The 17,221-nt window shown below is 38.9% G+C and overlaps 1 protein-coding gene across 5 annotated transcripts in view; it reads left to right on the forward strand.

Annotated features, from left to right (window-relative positions):
- CFAP70 (cilia and flagella associated protein 70) overlaps positions 1-17,221 on the forward strand; it is an 88,292-nt gene that overhangs the window by 49,388 nt on the left and 21,683 nt on the right. For all 5 annotated transcript variants that reach the window (XM_027129905.1, XM_027129903.1, XM_027129904.1 and 2 more), the window contains 5 exons: positions 1,128-1,259; positions 5,801-5,926; positions 7,982-8,115; positions 8,237-8,352; positions 8,551-8,775. In XM_027129905.1, coding sequence (XP_026985706.1) covers positions 1,128-1,259; positions 5,801-5,926; positions 7,982-8,115; positions 8,237-8,352; positions 8,551-8,775 — 733 coding nt within the window. The remainder of the gene's footprint in view (positions 1-1,127; positions 1,260-5,800; positions 5,927-7,981; positions 8,116-8,236; positions 8,353-8,550; positions 8,776-17,221) is intronic.

The raw sequence follows: 17,221 nt of genomic DNA on the forward strand, positions 1-17,221 counted from the left end.
ATTAATATGATCACATGGGGTCATTATTAGAATTAAATAAGATAATGCATGGAAAGTGCTTAGTACAAAGCCTGGCAATAATGTTAACTTAGGGGAGAAAAAAGAAGATGCTGTCCTGGCTATAGCAATGCTATTTGTACAACATTTTAAATTTCATCGCCTGTTATTTCTCTTTGGCTTCTCAATCATCTTCTGAAGTAAGATAGGAATACCAGGAGTACATATCCATTTAACAAATGAGGAAACTGAAGTACCAAGTGTAAAATAATTTATGAGGTTGCACAGTGGCAGGATTAGAACCAGGATTCCATTCTCCAAACTCTCAAATCAGGCCTTTCTCCTTTTCTCCCTTGAATCATGTGGCCACCATGAGAAATGTAATGCATAAACATAATGCTAAGGTTTTTTTTGCTTTATGGCTCTCTTCACAAAGTATGAATCCTGCATTGACCATATTGGTGATGATGGTGATGAGTCTGTCATACAGAGTGAAGTAAGTCAGAAAGAGAAAGACAAATACCGTATGCTAACACATACATATGGAATTTAAGAAAAAAAAAATGTCATGAAGAACCTAGGGGTAAGACAGGAATAAAGACACAGACCTACTGGAGAATGGACTGGAGGATATGGGGAGGGGGAAGGGTGAGCTGTGACAAAGCGAGAGAGAGGCATGGACATATATACACTACCAAACATAAAGTAGAAATCTAGTGGGAAGCAGCCGCATAGCACAGAGACATCAGCTCGGTGCTTTGTGACAGCCTGGAGGGGTGGGATAGGGAGGGTGGGAGGGAGGGAGATGCAAGAGGGAAGAGATATGAGAACATATGTATATGTATAACTGATTCACTTTGTTATAAAGCAGAAACTAACACACCATTGTAAAGCAATTATACCCCAATGAAGATGTTAAAAAAAAATGCACACACACACACACAAAAGAAAAGCCATGTGGAGTATGTTGATGGGGGGAAAATCAGAGAACCAATAGTCTAGCAGTCACCAGGGAAAATCAATCACCTCCTGGAGTTCTGATGAGCCTTAGATCAGAAACTCAAGGGAGGCCTGTGCTGTTAGCATGGTGCTAGACTGCGTTATCAGATGGTGATATGTGTCTCTTGCAGCATGCTGTGGTAAAGATTGTGAGAGAGAAGTACTTGAAGACAACAGCATTTGAAAGCCAAGAGGAGCTGCAGAAATTTATTAGTGAGCTCTACGTTTTCTTGGTGGATCAGATGCATGTGGCCTTAAATCAAGTAGGTGCTTCAGAGCTAAAAACCCTTCCTTTTCTCTGTAGGTCATCAGGGTCTCCTCTCAATGATTCCTTCCTTTCTTGCTTCTTTTCTTCCTTAATTCCACAAACATTTTTTGGGGTGTCTGCTCTGTGCTAGGCATTGAAAACACAAAGATGAATAAGAAACTGCCTAAGTTATAAGACTAATTTTAGGGAAAATAAGGGGGTATCCTCTTTCAACTTCATAGAAATATTAATTTCATAACTGTCATAAATTTGATGGATAAAAAATAAATAAAATCAGCTATGTAAATTGTGGAAAAAAATTATCATTCTATTTATTCTGTGAATGTGTGCAGTTCTCAACTTTTTCTTCAAGACTGACAATCAAAACAAAGAAAAACTATGAGTTTTCAGATATTATACTTGAATGACAATGACACTTCATATATGCCTTTTCTATCTGACTGGTCTCCTCCCACTTGTCTGTTTATATTTGTACATCGTACATCTTGCCTTCATTTGCTCATTTTTTATGTATGCAGTTGTGGTTTGTTTGAAAACAAAGACAAAATCAAAGTGTTTTTGTCCCCCTGGTAGTCTGTAACCAGCTGTGCATCCTCAAAGCCTCTATTGTTTTTTTTTTGTTAAAGGAAAGGGTGGATTTTTTTTTTTTTTGGCCTCGTTGGGGCTTCGTTGATGCGCAAGGGCTTTCTCTAGTTGCAGTGAGTGGGGGCTACTCTTCATTGCAGTGCGTGGGCTTTTCCTTGCAGTGGCTTCTCTTGCTGTGGAGCACGGGCTCTAGGCATGTGGGCTTCAGTAGTTGCAGCACATGGGCTCAGTAGTTGCGTCATGTGGGCCTTCGAGTGCACATGCTTCAGTAGTTGCGGCGCGTGGGCTCAGTAGTCGTGACGTGCAGGCTCTAGGGCGCATGGGCTCAGTAATTGTGGCTCGCCAGCTCTAGAGCACAGGCTCAGTAGTTGTGGTGCACAGGCTTAGTTGATCTGCGGCATGTAGAATCTTCCTGGACCAGGGATCGAATCTGTGTCCCCTGCATTGGCAGGCGGATTCTTAACCGCACTGTGCCACCAGGGAAGTCCCTCAAAGTCTCTATTCTATTTGTTCTTTCCTTCACTGTTTTTTTCTTCTCGGCCACCGTCACTTTTTCTTTTACCTGTTCAGCCTTCCTGAAAGAGGTAGGAGTGTCCAGTATCCTAGGGTTAAGAGAACAATCCTGCACAGATGATTTGGATGATTTGATTTGGAAAGCAATTGAGAACTGAGCATGAGATGGTAATTACTGTTGCCTTATGTCCCCAAGGAGCCCCTGTCTAGTAGAGGAGAGAGGCACAAAATACAAATAACTGCAGTAGAGTGAGGTAAGTGCTGTGACAAAGGTGTGTCCGTGGTAGAGCAGGTTAGGGGATGCCTAAAGAAAGTATCAACTTCACCCTGAAATCTACAGAGGAGCTGTGACTCGACCTGGGCCTTGAAGGCTAAAAAGAAGCTCACCAGGTAGATGTTTTAGAGCATTTGAGTCATAGAGAACATCGTAAAGGCTTAGAAGCTTGGAAGAATATGGCATGTACAGAAACTGCATATAGTTCAGGAGCAGAGGTTGAAGTGGTTGAGTGACAGAGAAACAGGCGATGAAGCCAGGGATCAGTTCCTGGTAGGGGAGCTAGTAGCGTGGATGGAGGCCTTATATGCCACACAAAGAAGTTTTGGCTTTTTCCCTTATTAGCAGTTAGATGCAATAAATTTAATTATTTTATACTGGGAAATAATATGATTAGATTTACATTTTACAAAAAGCACTCTGATAGCAGTTAGAGGTGGTGAACTGGTGATGTTAACCAGTTAGAGGTTAGAGGTGGTGAACTGGTGATGTTAACTGGTTATTACATACTAAGGAGGAAAAGAGAGCAAAGATTCTTAAGTTTAAGTCTCAGTGACTGGGTAGTTGGCAATACCATTGACTAGGACAAGAAATACAACATAAGCAAATTTGGTGGAAGGCAAGTGATGTTGAATTCAGTTTTAAACATTGACTCTTGTGGGGTTTTGCTCAAGAGAGAGATCTGGGCTAGAGATTAGATTTGGGAGCCTTGAGTATATAGATGCTAGTCAAACTGTGGTCATAGATGAAGCTGCCAAGAAAAGCACGAGTAGAGAGAAAAGCAAGCTGGTGGCAAAACCCTAGGAAACACCAACATTTAAGGGATGGATGAGTAAAAGAATTAATAAAGGAGGCAAGTAAATTGTTGAAAAGGCAAAAGACCCAGAAGACAGTGGTATTTCAGGATCTAAGGGAAGAAAATTTTAAGAAGAAAAAATGGTCACCGTTGTCAAATACTCTGAGGAGTTCAAGAAAAACAAGATCTGGGGTAGGGGGAGGGGAGATTGGAGAAAGGAGGTCAAAAGGTACAAATTTCCAATTACAAGATGAATAAGTACTAGGGAGGTAATGTACAGTATGAGGACTATAGTTAACACTGCTGTGTGGTATATATGAAAACTGTTGAGAGTAAATCCTGAGTTCTCATTACAAGGACAAATTTTTTTTTCTTTTTTTGCTTTCTCTTTTTATTGTATCTATATGAGATGATGAATGCTAACTAAACTTTCTGCAGTAGTAATTTCACAATATATGTTAAGTCAATATATGCGTATACAGTGATATATGTCAGTTATACCTTGATAAACCTGGGGAAAAAAAGAAAAAAATCTGAAAGGTTTTTATTGGATTTGGCAATAAGGAGGTTGTTGTTACCTTTACAGAGCAGTTTCATTGGGCTAATGATGTGGATTCAAATGATAATGAATTGAAGAGTAAATGAGTGATTAGGAAGCAGGTGGAATATTAATTCAGGAAGTTGGAAGATGAAGGGAAGAAGTAGGAAAGCAGTAGCTAGAAATTAGAGATTTTCTTTTTTTTTTTTGCCGTACGCGGACCTCTCACTGTTGCGGCCTCTCCCGTTGCGGAGCACAGGCTCCAGACGCGCAGGCTCAGCGGCCATGGCTCACAGGCCCAGCCGCTCCTCGGCATGTAGGATCTTCCCAGACCGGGGCATGAACCCGTGTCCCCTGCATCAGCAGGCGGACGCTCAACCAATGCGCAACCAGGGAAGCCCGAGACTTTCTTTTTAAGATGGAAAAGTCTTTAGAACATCCACAGGTTTAGGAAGAGTCAGCAGACTGGGAGAAGTTGAAAAGAAACAATTCAGGTGTAGGATTCAAAAGTTGAGGGGTTTTTTGCCTAATGATTTCTATTTCTTCTGTGAAGTAACGCCTTTACTGAAAGTGAAGGGGTAAGAGTTGAATGAAAAGCTTGAAGAAAATTTAGATACTGCACAGCATTATGAAAAATGTTGCTGAACAAGGACAAATACATAGATTGCTGAGAGTATTAAAGGCCTTCAGCTAAAACTGCATGCGGTTTTCTTCAGGATCAGTTAGCAGCTCCTGTCTAAGAATGAAGAAATCCGATTGTAGGATTGTTTTAATTTGGGAGTTTTCCGGGCAAGTGCAGGAAAAGGACAGGGATGCCCAGAACTTGAGTGTGCTGGTGAGAGAGTAGTATGAGTAGAAATCATGAGGTCCAGGCTTATCCATTTGGGAAATGATCAGCTTATTGGAAGTCAGAGAGGAGTTTTAAGGGGACTAAATGACAAGAAGGGAGAAGGCTTGTAATGTGGGTTTGGGGAGTGGATATTAGAGGTATAATATTTCTGGTTTGGGCATGGCAGTGTGTTGCTGTAGGGATTTGGAGGTCAAAGTCACCAAAATTAAAAAGAACAAAAAACAGAGGCATTAATCAATGATCAAAAGCCTACTTTGGCCCATCTCAAATTTAGCTTTACTCTTCACATTCCTTAGTAACTCTACTTGTTCAAGTCAGTGGTATTATTTTTATTTGTAGTTAAAGAATTTGGTGGTGGTGGGGTCTTCCCTGGCCATAGCGTCTGGCCCAAGAGATTACTTGTTATTACCAGACTTGCTTTCCTATCTGGGTATATAGGATATATTATTTTTCCTTCTACCTTTCTGGCTATTTCTAAAATGTCTCCTTTGTAGACTCTATCTGTCTATATATCCCACTGAAAACGTAGATGTAGCTGCCCAAGATTTACCCTGGGCTCGTGTTTTCTTGATGTTTAAAGACTCTAGCTAGTTCCTGCCAACCCTTTTCATGTCATGACACCTAAAAAATGATAATATTTGTCTGTACACTAGAGAAAGTGAAAGAAGCTGTTTGAGGTTAGAAGTGACTTAGGGATTCTGGCTGCCCTAAGGGTTGAAGAGAGCAGTTGTGCCCTGAATAATTTTTTACTCACTTCCATGAGCTTAGACTGTTGGTACTCAGATACCTGAGATTCTACTTCACCCTTGATATTCATCCTTTGGTTCACTCTCACTCTCTTAGTGTATTGGCAAGACTGTACGAAACCTCAATATCATTTTTGACATCATGACTAGAGTCTCACATTTGGTTTATTCTTATAAAACTTCTCTACTTGTAATTGCTTCATTTTGTCTGCCTAACATCTTGATGATGACAAGGCCATGCCAGATGATGTCCAAGGCACTCCTTCAACCATTTATACCAGCAGTGAACAGCTTCGACTCTTTGCATTTGAAGCAGAAGTCAATGAGAACTATGAAATGGCAACAGTGTACTATGAAGAGGTAATTAAACATCTTTCTGGTGGTTGTCATTACTGCTATTTGTACAATATGGGTATAATAAATAGTAGTTTCTGATTGTTTAAAATCCAACCTTATTGGTGAAAGGATAGACACATAGATCAATAAAACAGAGTCCAAATATAGGTGCACACAAGTAAGGCCATTATATTTTCAACAAAGTTGTTTACAAATTCAATGCAGAAAGGATAGTCTTTTCAAAAAATTGTGTTAGAACAGTTGGTTATCCATATGCAGAAAATGAACCTCGAGAGGCAGAGATCAAGATGACAAAGTAAGAGGACATGGAACTCACCTCCCCACCACGAACACATTAAAAATACATCTACATGTAGAACAATTCTCAGTGAAAACTAACTGGAAACTGGCAGAAGGACTCCTGTACAACCAAGGCTCTGAGAAAGATACACACACAATTGAGTAGAAGGGGAAGAAAAGTAGAAGGGGAGATCTGGTTAGGATCTGTGCCCCTCGGAGGGGACTCAGAGGAAAGGGGAGATTGCACTGGTGTATACCCACACTGGGGAGTAAGTAGGTCAAGCCACAGACTGGGTATCCCAGTCCTGGGTTCCTATGCAGAGGAGACAAGCCACCTTGGCTGGTTGGAGGACTGCTGGAATGGATAAAAAGGCTGGAGAAGCCTGGACTCCGCTCCTGAGGGGTGCAAGCGTCCTGGCTTGCCCTTGAGGCAAGGCAGAGATAGGTCTGCCCTACTGGCTGCCAGGTTTCCCGTGGCTGCCTCACCATGCATCTGGGCCCAGGCCAAGCCAATGTTCCAGCCCCACTTAGACCATGCCACAGCAGCATTGGATCTGGGGACCACAACCAGGGAAAAGACTCGACCCTGGGTTGCATCTGAGAAGAGCCACTGATGCCTACACAGGCAGTGCATTGGACCTCTGTATGCACATGGGCCCCAGTTGCTTCATGACACCCCTCCTCTGGTGCAAAGGTTTTGGTGTGAGGAGAGGGGAAAATGTGTACTTAATGGGAACATAGCCAGCTGGAGGAAAAATCAAATCCAATGTTGTGAAGCTATTGCCCTGTTTTCTTCTCAGAGTTTTATAGTTTTAGGTCTTACATTTAAGTTTTTGATTCATTTGAGTTATTTTTGGTATATGGTATTAGGTAAGGGTCCAACTTCAATCTTTGCATGTGGATATCCAGTTTTCTTAGCATAGTTTGCTTAAAAGACCGTCCTTTCCCTATTGAATGGTCTTGTCACCTTTGTCAAAAGTGATTTGACCATATATGCTACGATTTATTTCTGGGCTCTCTGTTCTATTCCCTTGGTCTCTATGTCTGTCTTTATACCAGTATCAGGCTGATTACTATAGCTTTATAAGTTTTGAAATCAGGAAGTGTGGGTCTTCCAGTTTTGCTCTTTTTTAAGATTGCTTTGGATATTCAGGGTCCCTTAAGATTCCATATGAACTTTAGAATGGGCTTTTATATTTCTGCAAAACACAGCATTGGAATTTTGATAGATATTGCATTGAATCTGTAAATTGCTTTGGACTGTATGATATCTTAACAATATTAAGTCTTGCAATCTGTGAACATGGAATGTATTTCCATTTGTTTATGTCTTCTTTAATTTCTTTCAGCAATGTTTTATAGTTTTAACTCATTATGAGTTGCTTTTATTATTACGTATTTGTGGATAAGCTTATGTTTGCATTCTCAAGACTGTGACAGAAATGATTATATGTAAGTCTTTAAAATGAAATATAAAATGAACCTTTTGGTTCCCAAGTAATTGGATGAGCGTATGATGACCAGAACACTGACACTAGGAAGCAATGAGTTGAGGATTCATTTTTTACATTATTTCATCAAATATTTATTGACCACATACTATAAGCCAGAGAAGTGACTGTTCTAGGCATTTGGACTGTTCTATGACTTCTTAGTCATAGTTTCTACTTTCATAGAGCTTATAGTATTTATGGAGTGCTTACTGTGTGATGTTGTGTCCATAAAGAATATGACATAGCGTCACAATAACCTTGGTCCTCCTGATGTTTCATGTGATAGAGGTTGGTTCGTGAGCCCCAGAACCTGGAGCACTGGCTGGACTACGGTGCCTTCTGCCTCCTAACTGAAGACAATATCAAAGCACAAGAGTGTTTTCGGAAAGCCCTTTCCCTGAACCAGAATCATATCCACAGGTATGGTTGGAAGGGAGATAAGGAATGAGTAGGAGCAGATAAGCTTCTATATGAAATTGTCTTCGTTCCATGACTGTGACATGGGACCATGTTGTTAATCATGTTGGTGGTCTCTTCTCAGCTTGTTGCTGTGTGGTGTCCTGGCTGTTCTGATGGAGAACTATGAACAGGCAGAAATTTTCTTTGAAGATGCTACTTGCTTGGAGCCAACTAATGTTGTAGCCTGGACTTTACTTGGTTTGATATTTTCCTGTGATATGAATGTGTTTTCTTTCATTAGAAGATTTTCCCTTTCTCTTTCCACTCTTAAATGGATCATTGTGTAGTTCTTAAACTTTAGTAAAAGTGTGGGAAATTTAAGTGAAATGTTGTCATTCTTCAGTATATGATGGTGGGAAATTAGTCACATTTATTTCAACATCTTTTTTTCTTCAGGCTTGTACTATGAAATTCAAAACAATGATATTCGAATGGAAATGGCATTTCATGAAGGCTTCAAACAGCTTCAGGCACGAGTGCTTCAGGCACAAGTTACAAAACAGAGGAGCACTGGTACTGTGGAGTATGTTGAAGAAGGAGGGAAAGACGACTCCTGTTTAGGCCCTTGGGGAATAACCAGTGGTTCTTCTACAGCAGCAGTCAAGGTGGAAGTCCCAGCAGGTAGGACCAGGGAGATGATGAGTGGCTATTGGAAAAAATTACTGGCCTTATGAGTAGGACCTGGCACATAGTAGGTACTCAGTAAATAGCTGTTAAATGAATGAGAAGGTGGAGTTTTGAGTTGTTCCAGGGATACCAGGAAAGAGTCCTTCTAAGTGTTTCCTCATTCATGTGACAGAAAGTTGGAAGCTTCTACTTGTTGCTATTCAGTTTTTTGAGACTTAGAGAATTTACTGTCTCTGTGTATCCCTAAAAGGGGTATCATTTTAGCTGAGTAAATTTCATTCTTTTTCCCCTCACTCTCTTCCCCAGTATGTAAGGTCCCATTCTTGTGATTGTTAAATTTATTTGTTTATTTATACACTGTATTTTTTTCCTGTTCTTCATTGACATTCTCCTTTCCTCCACTTTAGGAAATCAGTCATTCTAATGTATTTAATGTGTGTATTTTTGTTTATGTGTTTCTTCCATATGTTATTTTGTTTATAAGTTACTGTACATTGTTATTTTGTGAACATGTATTTTCAACAGTTTGAGGTATAATGGACATTTCATAAACTGCACATATTTAATGTACAATTTGATGTTTTGACATATGAACACACCCATGGAAACATCACCACAATCAAGATAATGAACATATCCCAAATCCCCCAAACTTCCCTTGTGCCCATTTGTAATCTCTTTCTCTTGCTCCTATTTCCAGATAACCACCAATCAACTTTCTATCACTATAGATGAGTTTGCATATTCTATCACTATAGATGAGTTTGCATATTCTAGAATTTTAGAATTAAACAGAATCACACAGTATATACTCTTTTTTGTCTGACTTCTTCCATTAAGCCTAATTATTTTGAGTTTCAAACATGTTGTTGCCCATATCAGTAGTTCGTCATTTTTTATTTCTAAATAGTATCCTGATGTACAGAGATACCACGGTATGTTTATTTAGTCACCTGTTGATATATATTTGGGTTGTTTCTAGTTTGGGACTATTAAAATAAAGCTGCTATGGATATTTGTGTACAAGTCTTTGTATAGACATATACTTTCATTATCTTGGGTAAATATTTAGAAGTTGAATAGCTGGGACCCTTGGTTATCTAACAGTATGTTTTTTATTTTCCAAATATTTGGGGATTTTTCCAGATGTCTTTGTTTTTTATTTCTAATTTAATTTCATTGTGATTAGAAAATGTGCTTTGCATGATTTGAATCCTTTTAAATTTATTTGGACTTGTTTTATGGTCTAGTGTTTGATCTGTCTTGATCCCATATACACTTGAAAAGAGTGTGTATTCTGCTGTCATTGAGTGGAGTGCTCTATAAGTAGGTTTAATTAGTTGATTGTGTTGTTCAACTCTCCAAATGCTTTGTAGTTTTGTGCCTTTGAAGTTTTGTTTAAATAGTTCTTGCCTCAAGTCACATTTTCTTCAATTAACTTTATAATATTAGTTTTACATTTAGATCATTTTAAAAATTTATTTTTATTATTTTATTTATTTATTTTTGGCCGCCTTGGGTCCTCGTTGCTGTACGTGGGCTTTCTCTAGTAGCAGTGAGCGGGGGCTACTCTTCATTGCAGCATGCGGGCTTCTCATTGTGGTGGCTTCTCTTGTTGCGGAGCACGGGCTGTAGGTGTGTGGGCTTCAGTAGTTGTGGCATGTGGCCTCAGTAGTTATGGCTCACGGGCTCTAGAGCACAGGCTCAGTAGTTGTGGCGCACAGGCTTAGTTGCTCCGCGGCATGTGGGATCTTCCCAGACCAGGTCTCAAACCTGTGTTCCCTGCATTGGCAGGCGGGTTCTTAACCACTACACCACCAGGGAAGTCCCTACTTAGATCTTTAATCTATCAGGATTCCATCTTTGACTGTGATGCAAGGTAGGCATCAAATTTTATTTTTCTCCACATATAGATCTAGTTTTCTCAAAACCATCTATTAAACCATCATCTTTTATCCTTTGATTTAAGGTATATATGTCTCTGAGCTCTCTGTTCTGTCTCATTTGTCTGATCTTAAAACAATATCACACTCCTTTTATTGCTGTGGTGTTATAGTATGCCTTCGTATCTGACATATGAGGTTCTCCCATTTACTTGCCTTTTTTATACCTGACTTACATATTCATGAATGTTTATTCATCTGTATGAATTTTATAGTGAGTTTATCAAGTACATTAAAAATCCAGTTGGAAATTTTATTTGGACTATATTGAATTTATAGATAAATTTAGGGCTAATTAACATCTACATATTATTAAACCATTACATCCAAGTGTGTGGAGGATCTCTCCATTTACTCTGGTCATCTTCTGGGTTCTTTATTAAAGTTATAACATTTTTTTCCAGTGAGGCCCTGTTTAAGTAATTCATAGATATTTTATAGATTCCATTGCTATCATAATAGTATCTTATTTTAATTATGTTTTCTAGTTGGTTATTGCTGTATTTTTTAGTGTATGCTGTTGATTTTCTACATTTTAGATTTTAGTGTATACTGTTGTTTTTTAGATTGAACTTGTATATGACAATCTTATTTGACTCTTATTGATTCAAATAGATTATTAATTCTGTTATTTTTTCCCAGAATATGATTATCATATCATCTGCCAATAATGACAGTGTTACGTTTTCCTCCCAATCCTCATACTACTCATGTCTTTTTATTATCTACAATAATATGTTGTATATTAGTTGTGTTGTTCAGCATTGTCTTCTTTCCTGTCTTAAGGGGAATGAGTTTAAAGTTTGTCTATTAAATGTAAAATATGCTGTAAGCTTTTTCTGAAAAACCTTTACAGAATTAAGGAGGATCTCTTCTATTCTTAATTTCCAAAGAGTTTTTTTCATTAATAGGTGTTGATCTTTATCAAATTCTTTTTCTGCATCAGTTGAAAAAAATAATTTTCTCCTTTTATCTATTAATACAGTGAACAACATTGACAGATTTCTTTTATATTGAACAATTCTTGCAATAATTGGAAATCCTACTTGATCATAATGTATTAGTTTTTAATATACCTTTGGATTTGAATAGCTAATGCTTTATTTTGGATCTTTGCATCTATGTTCATAAATGAAATAGACGGTAATTTTCTTTTGTCGTCTATTTTTTTTTTTTTTTTTTTTGCGGTACGTGGACCTCTCACTGTTGTGGCCTGTGCCGTTGCGGAGCACAGGCTCCGGACGCACAGGCTCAGCAGCCATGGCTCACGGGCCCAGCCCACATGCCGAAGATCTGCGGCATGTGGGATCTTCCCGGACCGGGGCACGAACCCATGTCCCCTGCACTGGCAGGCGGACTCTAAACCACTGCGCCACCAGGGAAGCCCCCTGTCGTCTATTTTTATAATCAAGATTATTTGGCACCTTTCCTTTGCTCTTCTGTATCAACTTATATATGATACAGTTGATTTTGACTTAAACATTTGGCAGAACTCAACCATAAAACAACTGGGACCTGGGGTTTTTGGCAAAGGAGGTATTGACTATCATTTCATTTTCTTAATCTTTAAGAATTTGCATTCTGTATTTCTTATTGTGTTATTCATGGTATTTTATACTTTTTAGAGTTCATCAATTTCATCTAGTTTTAAAAATTTATTAGAATATGATTTTTCATATTAATCTTTTATTTTTAAATACACTTCATTTTTTAGAGCAGTTTTAGGTTCACAGCAAGATTAAAAGGAAAGTATAGAGATTTCACATATACTTCTTGCCTCCACACATGCATAGTCTTTCTGCCCCATTATCACCATGCCTGGTGACATATGATATGCAGTATCTTAAAAGCTTATGTGCCATCTGTATATCTTCTTTGGTGAGATGTATGTTAAGGTCTTTGGCCACTTTTTAATCAAGTCCTTTATATTCTTATTGTTAGTTTTAAGAGTTCTTTGTATATTTTGACTAAGTCTTTTATCAGGTGTGTCTTTTGCAAACATTTTCTCCTAGTCCTATGGCTTGTCTTCTCATTCTCTTCACATTGTCCTTTGCAGAGCCTGAGTTTTTAGTTTCAGTGAAGTCCAGCTTGTCAATTCCTTCTTTCGTGGGTCATGCCTTTGGTGTTCTATCTAAATAGCCATACTCAATGTCATCTAGGTTTTCTCTTATGTTATCTTCTAGGAGTTTTATAGTTTTTGCATTTTACACTTAGTTCTGTGATCCTTTTTTTTTTTTTTTTGCGGAATGCAGGCCTCTCACTGTTGTGGCCTCTCCCGTTGCGGAGCACAGGCTCCGGACGCGCAGGCTCAGCGGCCATGGCTCACGGGCCCAGCCGCTCCGCGGCATGTGGGATCCTCCCGGACCGGGGCACGAACCCGTGTCCCCTGCATCTGCAAGCGGACTCTCAACCACTGCACCACCAGGGAAGCCCTGTGATCCATTTTGAGTTAATTTTTGTGATGTTATGATGTCTGTGTTTAGATTCATTTTTTTGCATGTAGATGTCCAATTGTTCCACTGCTATTTGCTGAAAAGTCTATCTTTGCTCAATTGTATTACCTTTGTTTTTTTGTCAAAGATTAGTTTATATTAATGTGGGTCTATTTCTGGGCTCCCTATTCTGTTCCACCAATCTATTTGTCTATTCTTTTGGCAGTACCACACTGTCTTGATTATTGAAGCTTTATAGTGTGTCTTGAAGTCAGGTAGGGTCAGTTCTCCAACTTTGTTCTCCTTAAATATTATGTTAGCTGTTCTGTGTCTTTTGCCTCTCCATATAAACTTTAGAATCAGTTTTTTGATATCCACAGAATAACTTTCTGGGACTTTGATTGGGATTGCATTGAATCCATAGATCAAATTGGGAAAACTGACATCCTGATGATAGTGAATCTTCCTATCCATTAACATGAACTATCTCTCCATTTATTTAGTTCTTTTTTGATTTAGTTCATCATAGATTGTAGTTTTCCTTATACAGAACTTGTATATATTTTGTCAGATTTATACCTAAGTTTTTCATTTTTTGGATGCCAATATAGATAGTGTTGTGCTTAAATTTCAAATTGCACTTATTTGTTGCTGGTATATAGATTAACTTTTATATATTAACCTTGTATCCTGCAATTTTGCTATAATTGCTTATTAGTTCCAGGAGTATTTTTGGTCACTTCTTTTGGACTTTCTACATAGACAATCATATCTTTTGCAAACAAAGACAGTTGTATTTATTCCTTCTCAATTTGTATTCCTTCCTTCCCAATTTGTATTTCTTTTATTTCTTTTTCTTGTCTTGTTGCATAGCCAGGACTTACAGTATAATGTATGATGTTGAAAAGCAGTGGTGAGAAGGGACATCCTTCCCTTGTTTCTGACCTTGTGGGAAAACTTCAAGTTTCTTACCACTAAGTATGATGATAGCTATAGTTTTTTGTAGATATTCTTAATCAAGTCCAGGAAGTTTCCCTCAATTCCTAGTTTACTGAGAGTTTTTATCTTGAAGAGGCGTTAGATTTTGTCAAATGCTTTTCCTGCATCTATTGATATGATCATATGATTTTCTTCTTTAGCCTGTTGATATTCTGGATTACATTAGTCAATCTTTGAAAGTTCAACCAGCCTTGCATACCTACGTTAAATCCTATTTGGCCATGGTGTATAATTCTTTTATATATTGTTGAATTTGATTTGCTAATATTTTGTTGACAATTTTTGAGTCTATGTTCATGAGAGATAATAGTCTGTAGTTTTCTTGTCTTGTAAAGTCTTTGTCTGGTTTTGGTATTAGGAAAATGTTGGCCTCATAGAATGACTTAGGAAGTATTCCTTCTGCTTCTGTCCTCTTAAAGATATTGTATAGAAATGGTATAATCTCTTATTTAAATGTTTGGGAGAATTCACCAGTGAACCCATCTGACCCTTGTATTTTCTGTATTGGAAGGTTATTAATTACTGATTCAGTATATTTAACAGATATAGTCCTATTCAGATTGTCTGTTTCTCCTTGTGTAAGTTTTGGAAGATTATGATTTTTAGGAAGTTGGTCCATTTCATCTAGGTTATTAAATTTGTGGGCACATAAGTGTTCATAATATTCCTTTACTATCTTTTTAAAAAATTTATTTATTTATTTGGCTGCATTGGGTCTTCATTGCTGCACGTGGGCTTTCTCTAGTTGTGGCGAGTGGGGGCTACTCTTTGTTGCTGTGTGTGGGCTTCTCATTGAAGTGGCTTCTCTTGTTGCAGAGCATGGGCGCTAGGTGCGTGCACTTCAGTAGTGTGGCACGAGGGTTCAGTAGTTGTGGCTCGTGGGCTGTAGAGTGCAGGAACAGTAGTTGTGGCACACAGGCTTAGTTGTTCTGCGGCATGTGGGATCTTCCTGGACCAGGGCTCGAACCCGTGTCCCCTGCATTGGCAGGTGGATTCTTAACCACTGCACCACCAGGGAAGCCCTTTACTACCTTTTTAATGTCCATGGGATCTGTAGTGATGTCTCTTCTTTCATTTCTGATATTAGTAATATGTCCTCTTTTTCTTTCTTTCTTTTTTTTTTTTAGTTAGCCTGGCTAACGACTTATTGATTTTATGGATCTTTTCAAAGAGCCAACTTTTGGTTTCATTAATCTTCTCTATTAATTTTCAATTTTAATTTTATTGATTTCTGCTTATATAGTTATCATATCTTTTCTTTTAACTTTGTATTTAATGAAAAATTCTCAACAAAATATTAGCAAACCGAATCCAACAACACGTAAAAAAAGATCATACAGTATGACCAAGTTTATCCCAAGTTCACAAGGACGGTTCAACATATGCAAATCAATCAATGTGATATACCACATCAACAAAAGAAAAGACAAAAACTACATGATCATCTCAATAGATGCAGAAAAAGCATTTGACAAAATTCAACATCCATTCATGATAAAAAGTCTTACCAAAGTAGGTATACAGGGAACATATCTCAACATAATAAAAGCTATTTATAACAAATGCACAGCTAATATAATACTCAACGGTGAAAAGCTAAAAGCCTTCCCACTAAAATCTGGAACAAGACAAGGATGCCCACTCTTACCCCTTCTATTCAACATGGTATTGGAAGTCCTAGTCACAGCAATCAGACAAGAAAAAGAAATAAAAGGTATCCAGATTGTAAGGGAAGAGGTATAATTGTCATTATATGCACATGACATGATACTATATGGAGAAAACCCTAAAGATTTCACACAAAAACTTCTAGAACTGATAAACAAATTCAGCAAGGTAGCAGGATACAAGATTGACATACAGAAATCTGTTGCATTTCTTTACACTAGCAATGAAATATCAGAAAGGGAAAGTCAAAACAAAACAAAACAAAAAACAATCCTTTTAAAATCGTATCCAAAAAAGAAAACAAAATAAAATACATAGGAATAAACCTGACCAAGGAGGTGAGAGACTTATCTGCTGAGAACTATAAAAAACTGATAAAGGCAACTGAAGATGATTCAAAGAAGTGGAAAGATTGCTTATCTCCACTTTTTTTAGTTCTTTTACTGAGGTTATGTCTTGTTCTTTCATTGGTAACATATTCATCTGTCTCTTCATTTTGCCCAATTCTCTGTTTATTTCTGTGTGGTAGGGAGGTAAGTTGGTTACACTTCCCAATCTTGAAGAAATGGCCTTATGTAGGAGATGTCCAATGGGGCCCAGCAGGGCACTCGATTCTTGTCACCAGAGCTATGTGCTCTAGAGGTATCCTGTATGTAGGCTGCATGCATTCTTCTTTTGTGGCAAGGTGAACTAATGTGGGCATGCTGGTAGGCGGAGCTGGGCCCTGGCCCAGTTGTCTGTGAGGCAGTGCCTCATGTGGTGGCTGAGGGCCCAATGGAGGGCACAGTAGGCTTCCTGTGTGGTTGGCTGTGCAGCCCTGGCGGGAATTGGGGCTGGTGCTGGCCCACTGGTGGGCTAGGCTGTATCCCTGTGCAGCTGTCTGTGAGCTCCAGGAGGGCTCATGGCTTGTGCCAACCCCCTGGTGGGTGGGTTCAGTCCCCAGTGGTAGTAAGCTAGCGGGAGGATTCTAAAATGGCACTTGCCAGTACCAGTGTTATCATGGTAGAATGATCCCCAAATGGCTGTCAACAGTGTCTCCATCCCCAGAGGGAGTACCAGTTGCCTCCTGCCATCCAATAGGCTCTCCAAGATCAGCAAGTGGGTCTGACCCAGGCTTCTTTCAAACTACTGCCTCTGCACTGGGACTGGGAGCATGAGAGATTTTGTGCGCTCCCTTTAAAATTGGAGTCTCTATTTCCTGTAGTCCTTCAGCTCTCCTGATCCTAAGTGCCAGTGGTTTTCAGAGCCAGATGTTTTGGGGGCTTGTCTTCCTGGTTCAGGATCCCTAGTTTGAGGAGCCTGATATAGGACTATGACCCCTCACTCCTTGGGGAGGACCTCTATGATTGTGATATTCCTCTTGTATGTCGGTCACCAACCTGAGGGTGTGGGTCCTGA

The sequence above is a fragment of the Aethalodelphis obliquidens genome, unplaced genomic scaffold, assembly GCF_003676395.1.
Source record: "Aethalodelphis obliquidens isolate GAN/ISIS:26980383/991018 unplaced genomic scaffold, ASM367639v1 scaffold37, whole genome shotgun sequence".
NCBI lineage: Eukaryota > Metazoa > Chordata > Mammalia > Artiodactyla > Delphinidae > Aethalodelphis > Aethalodelphis obliquidens.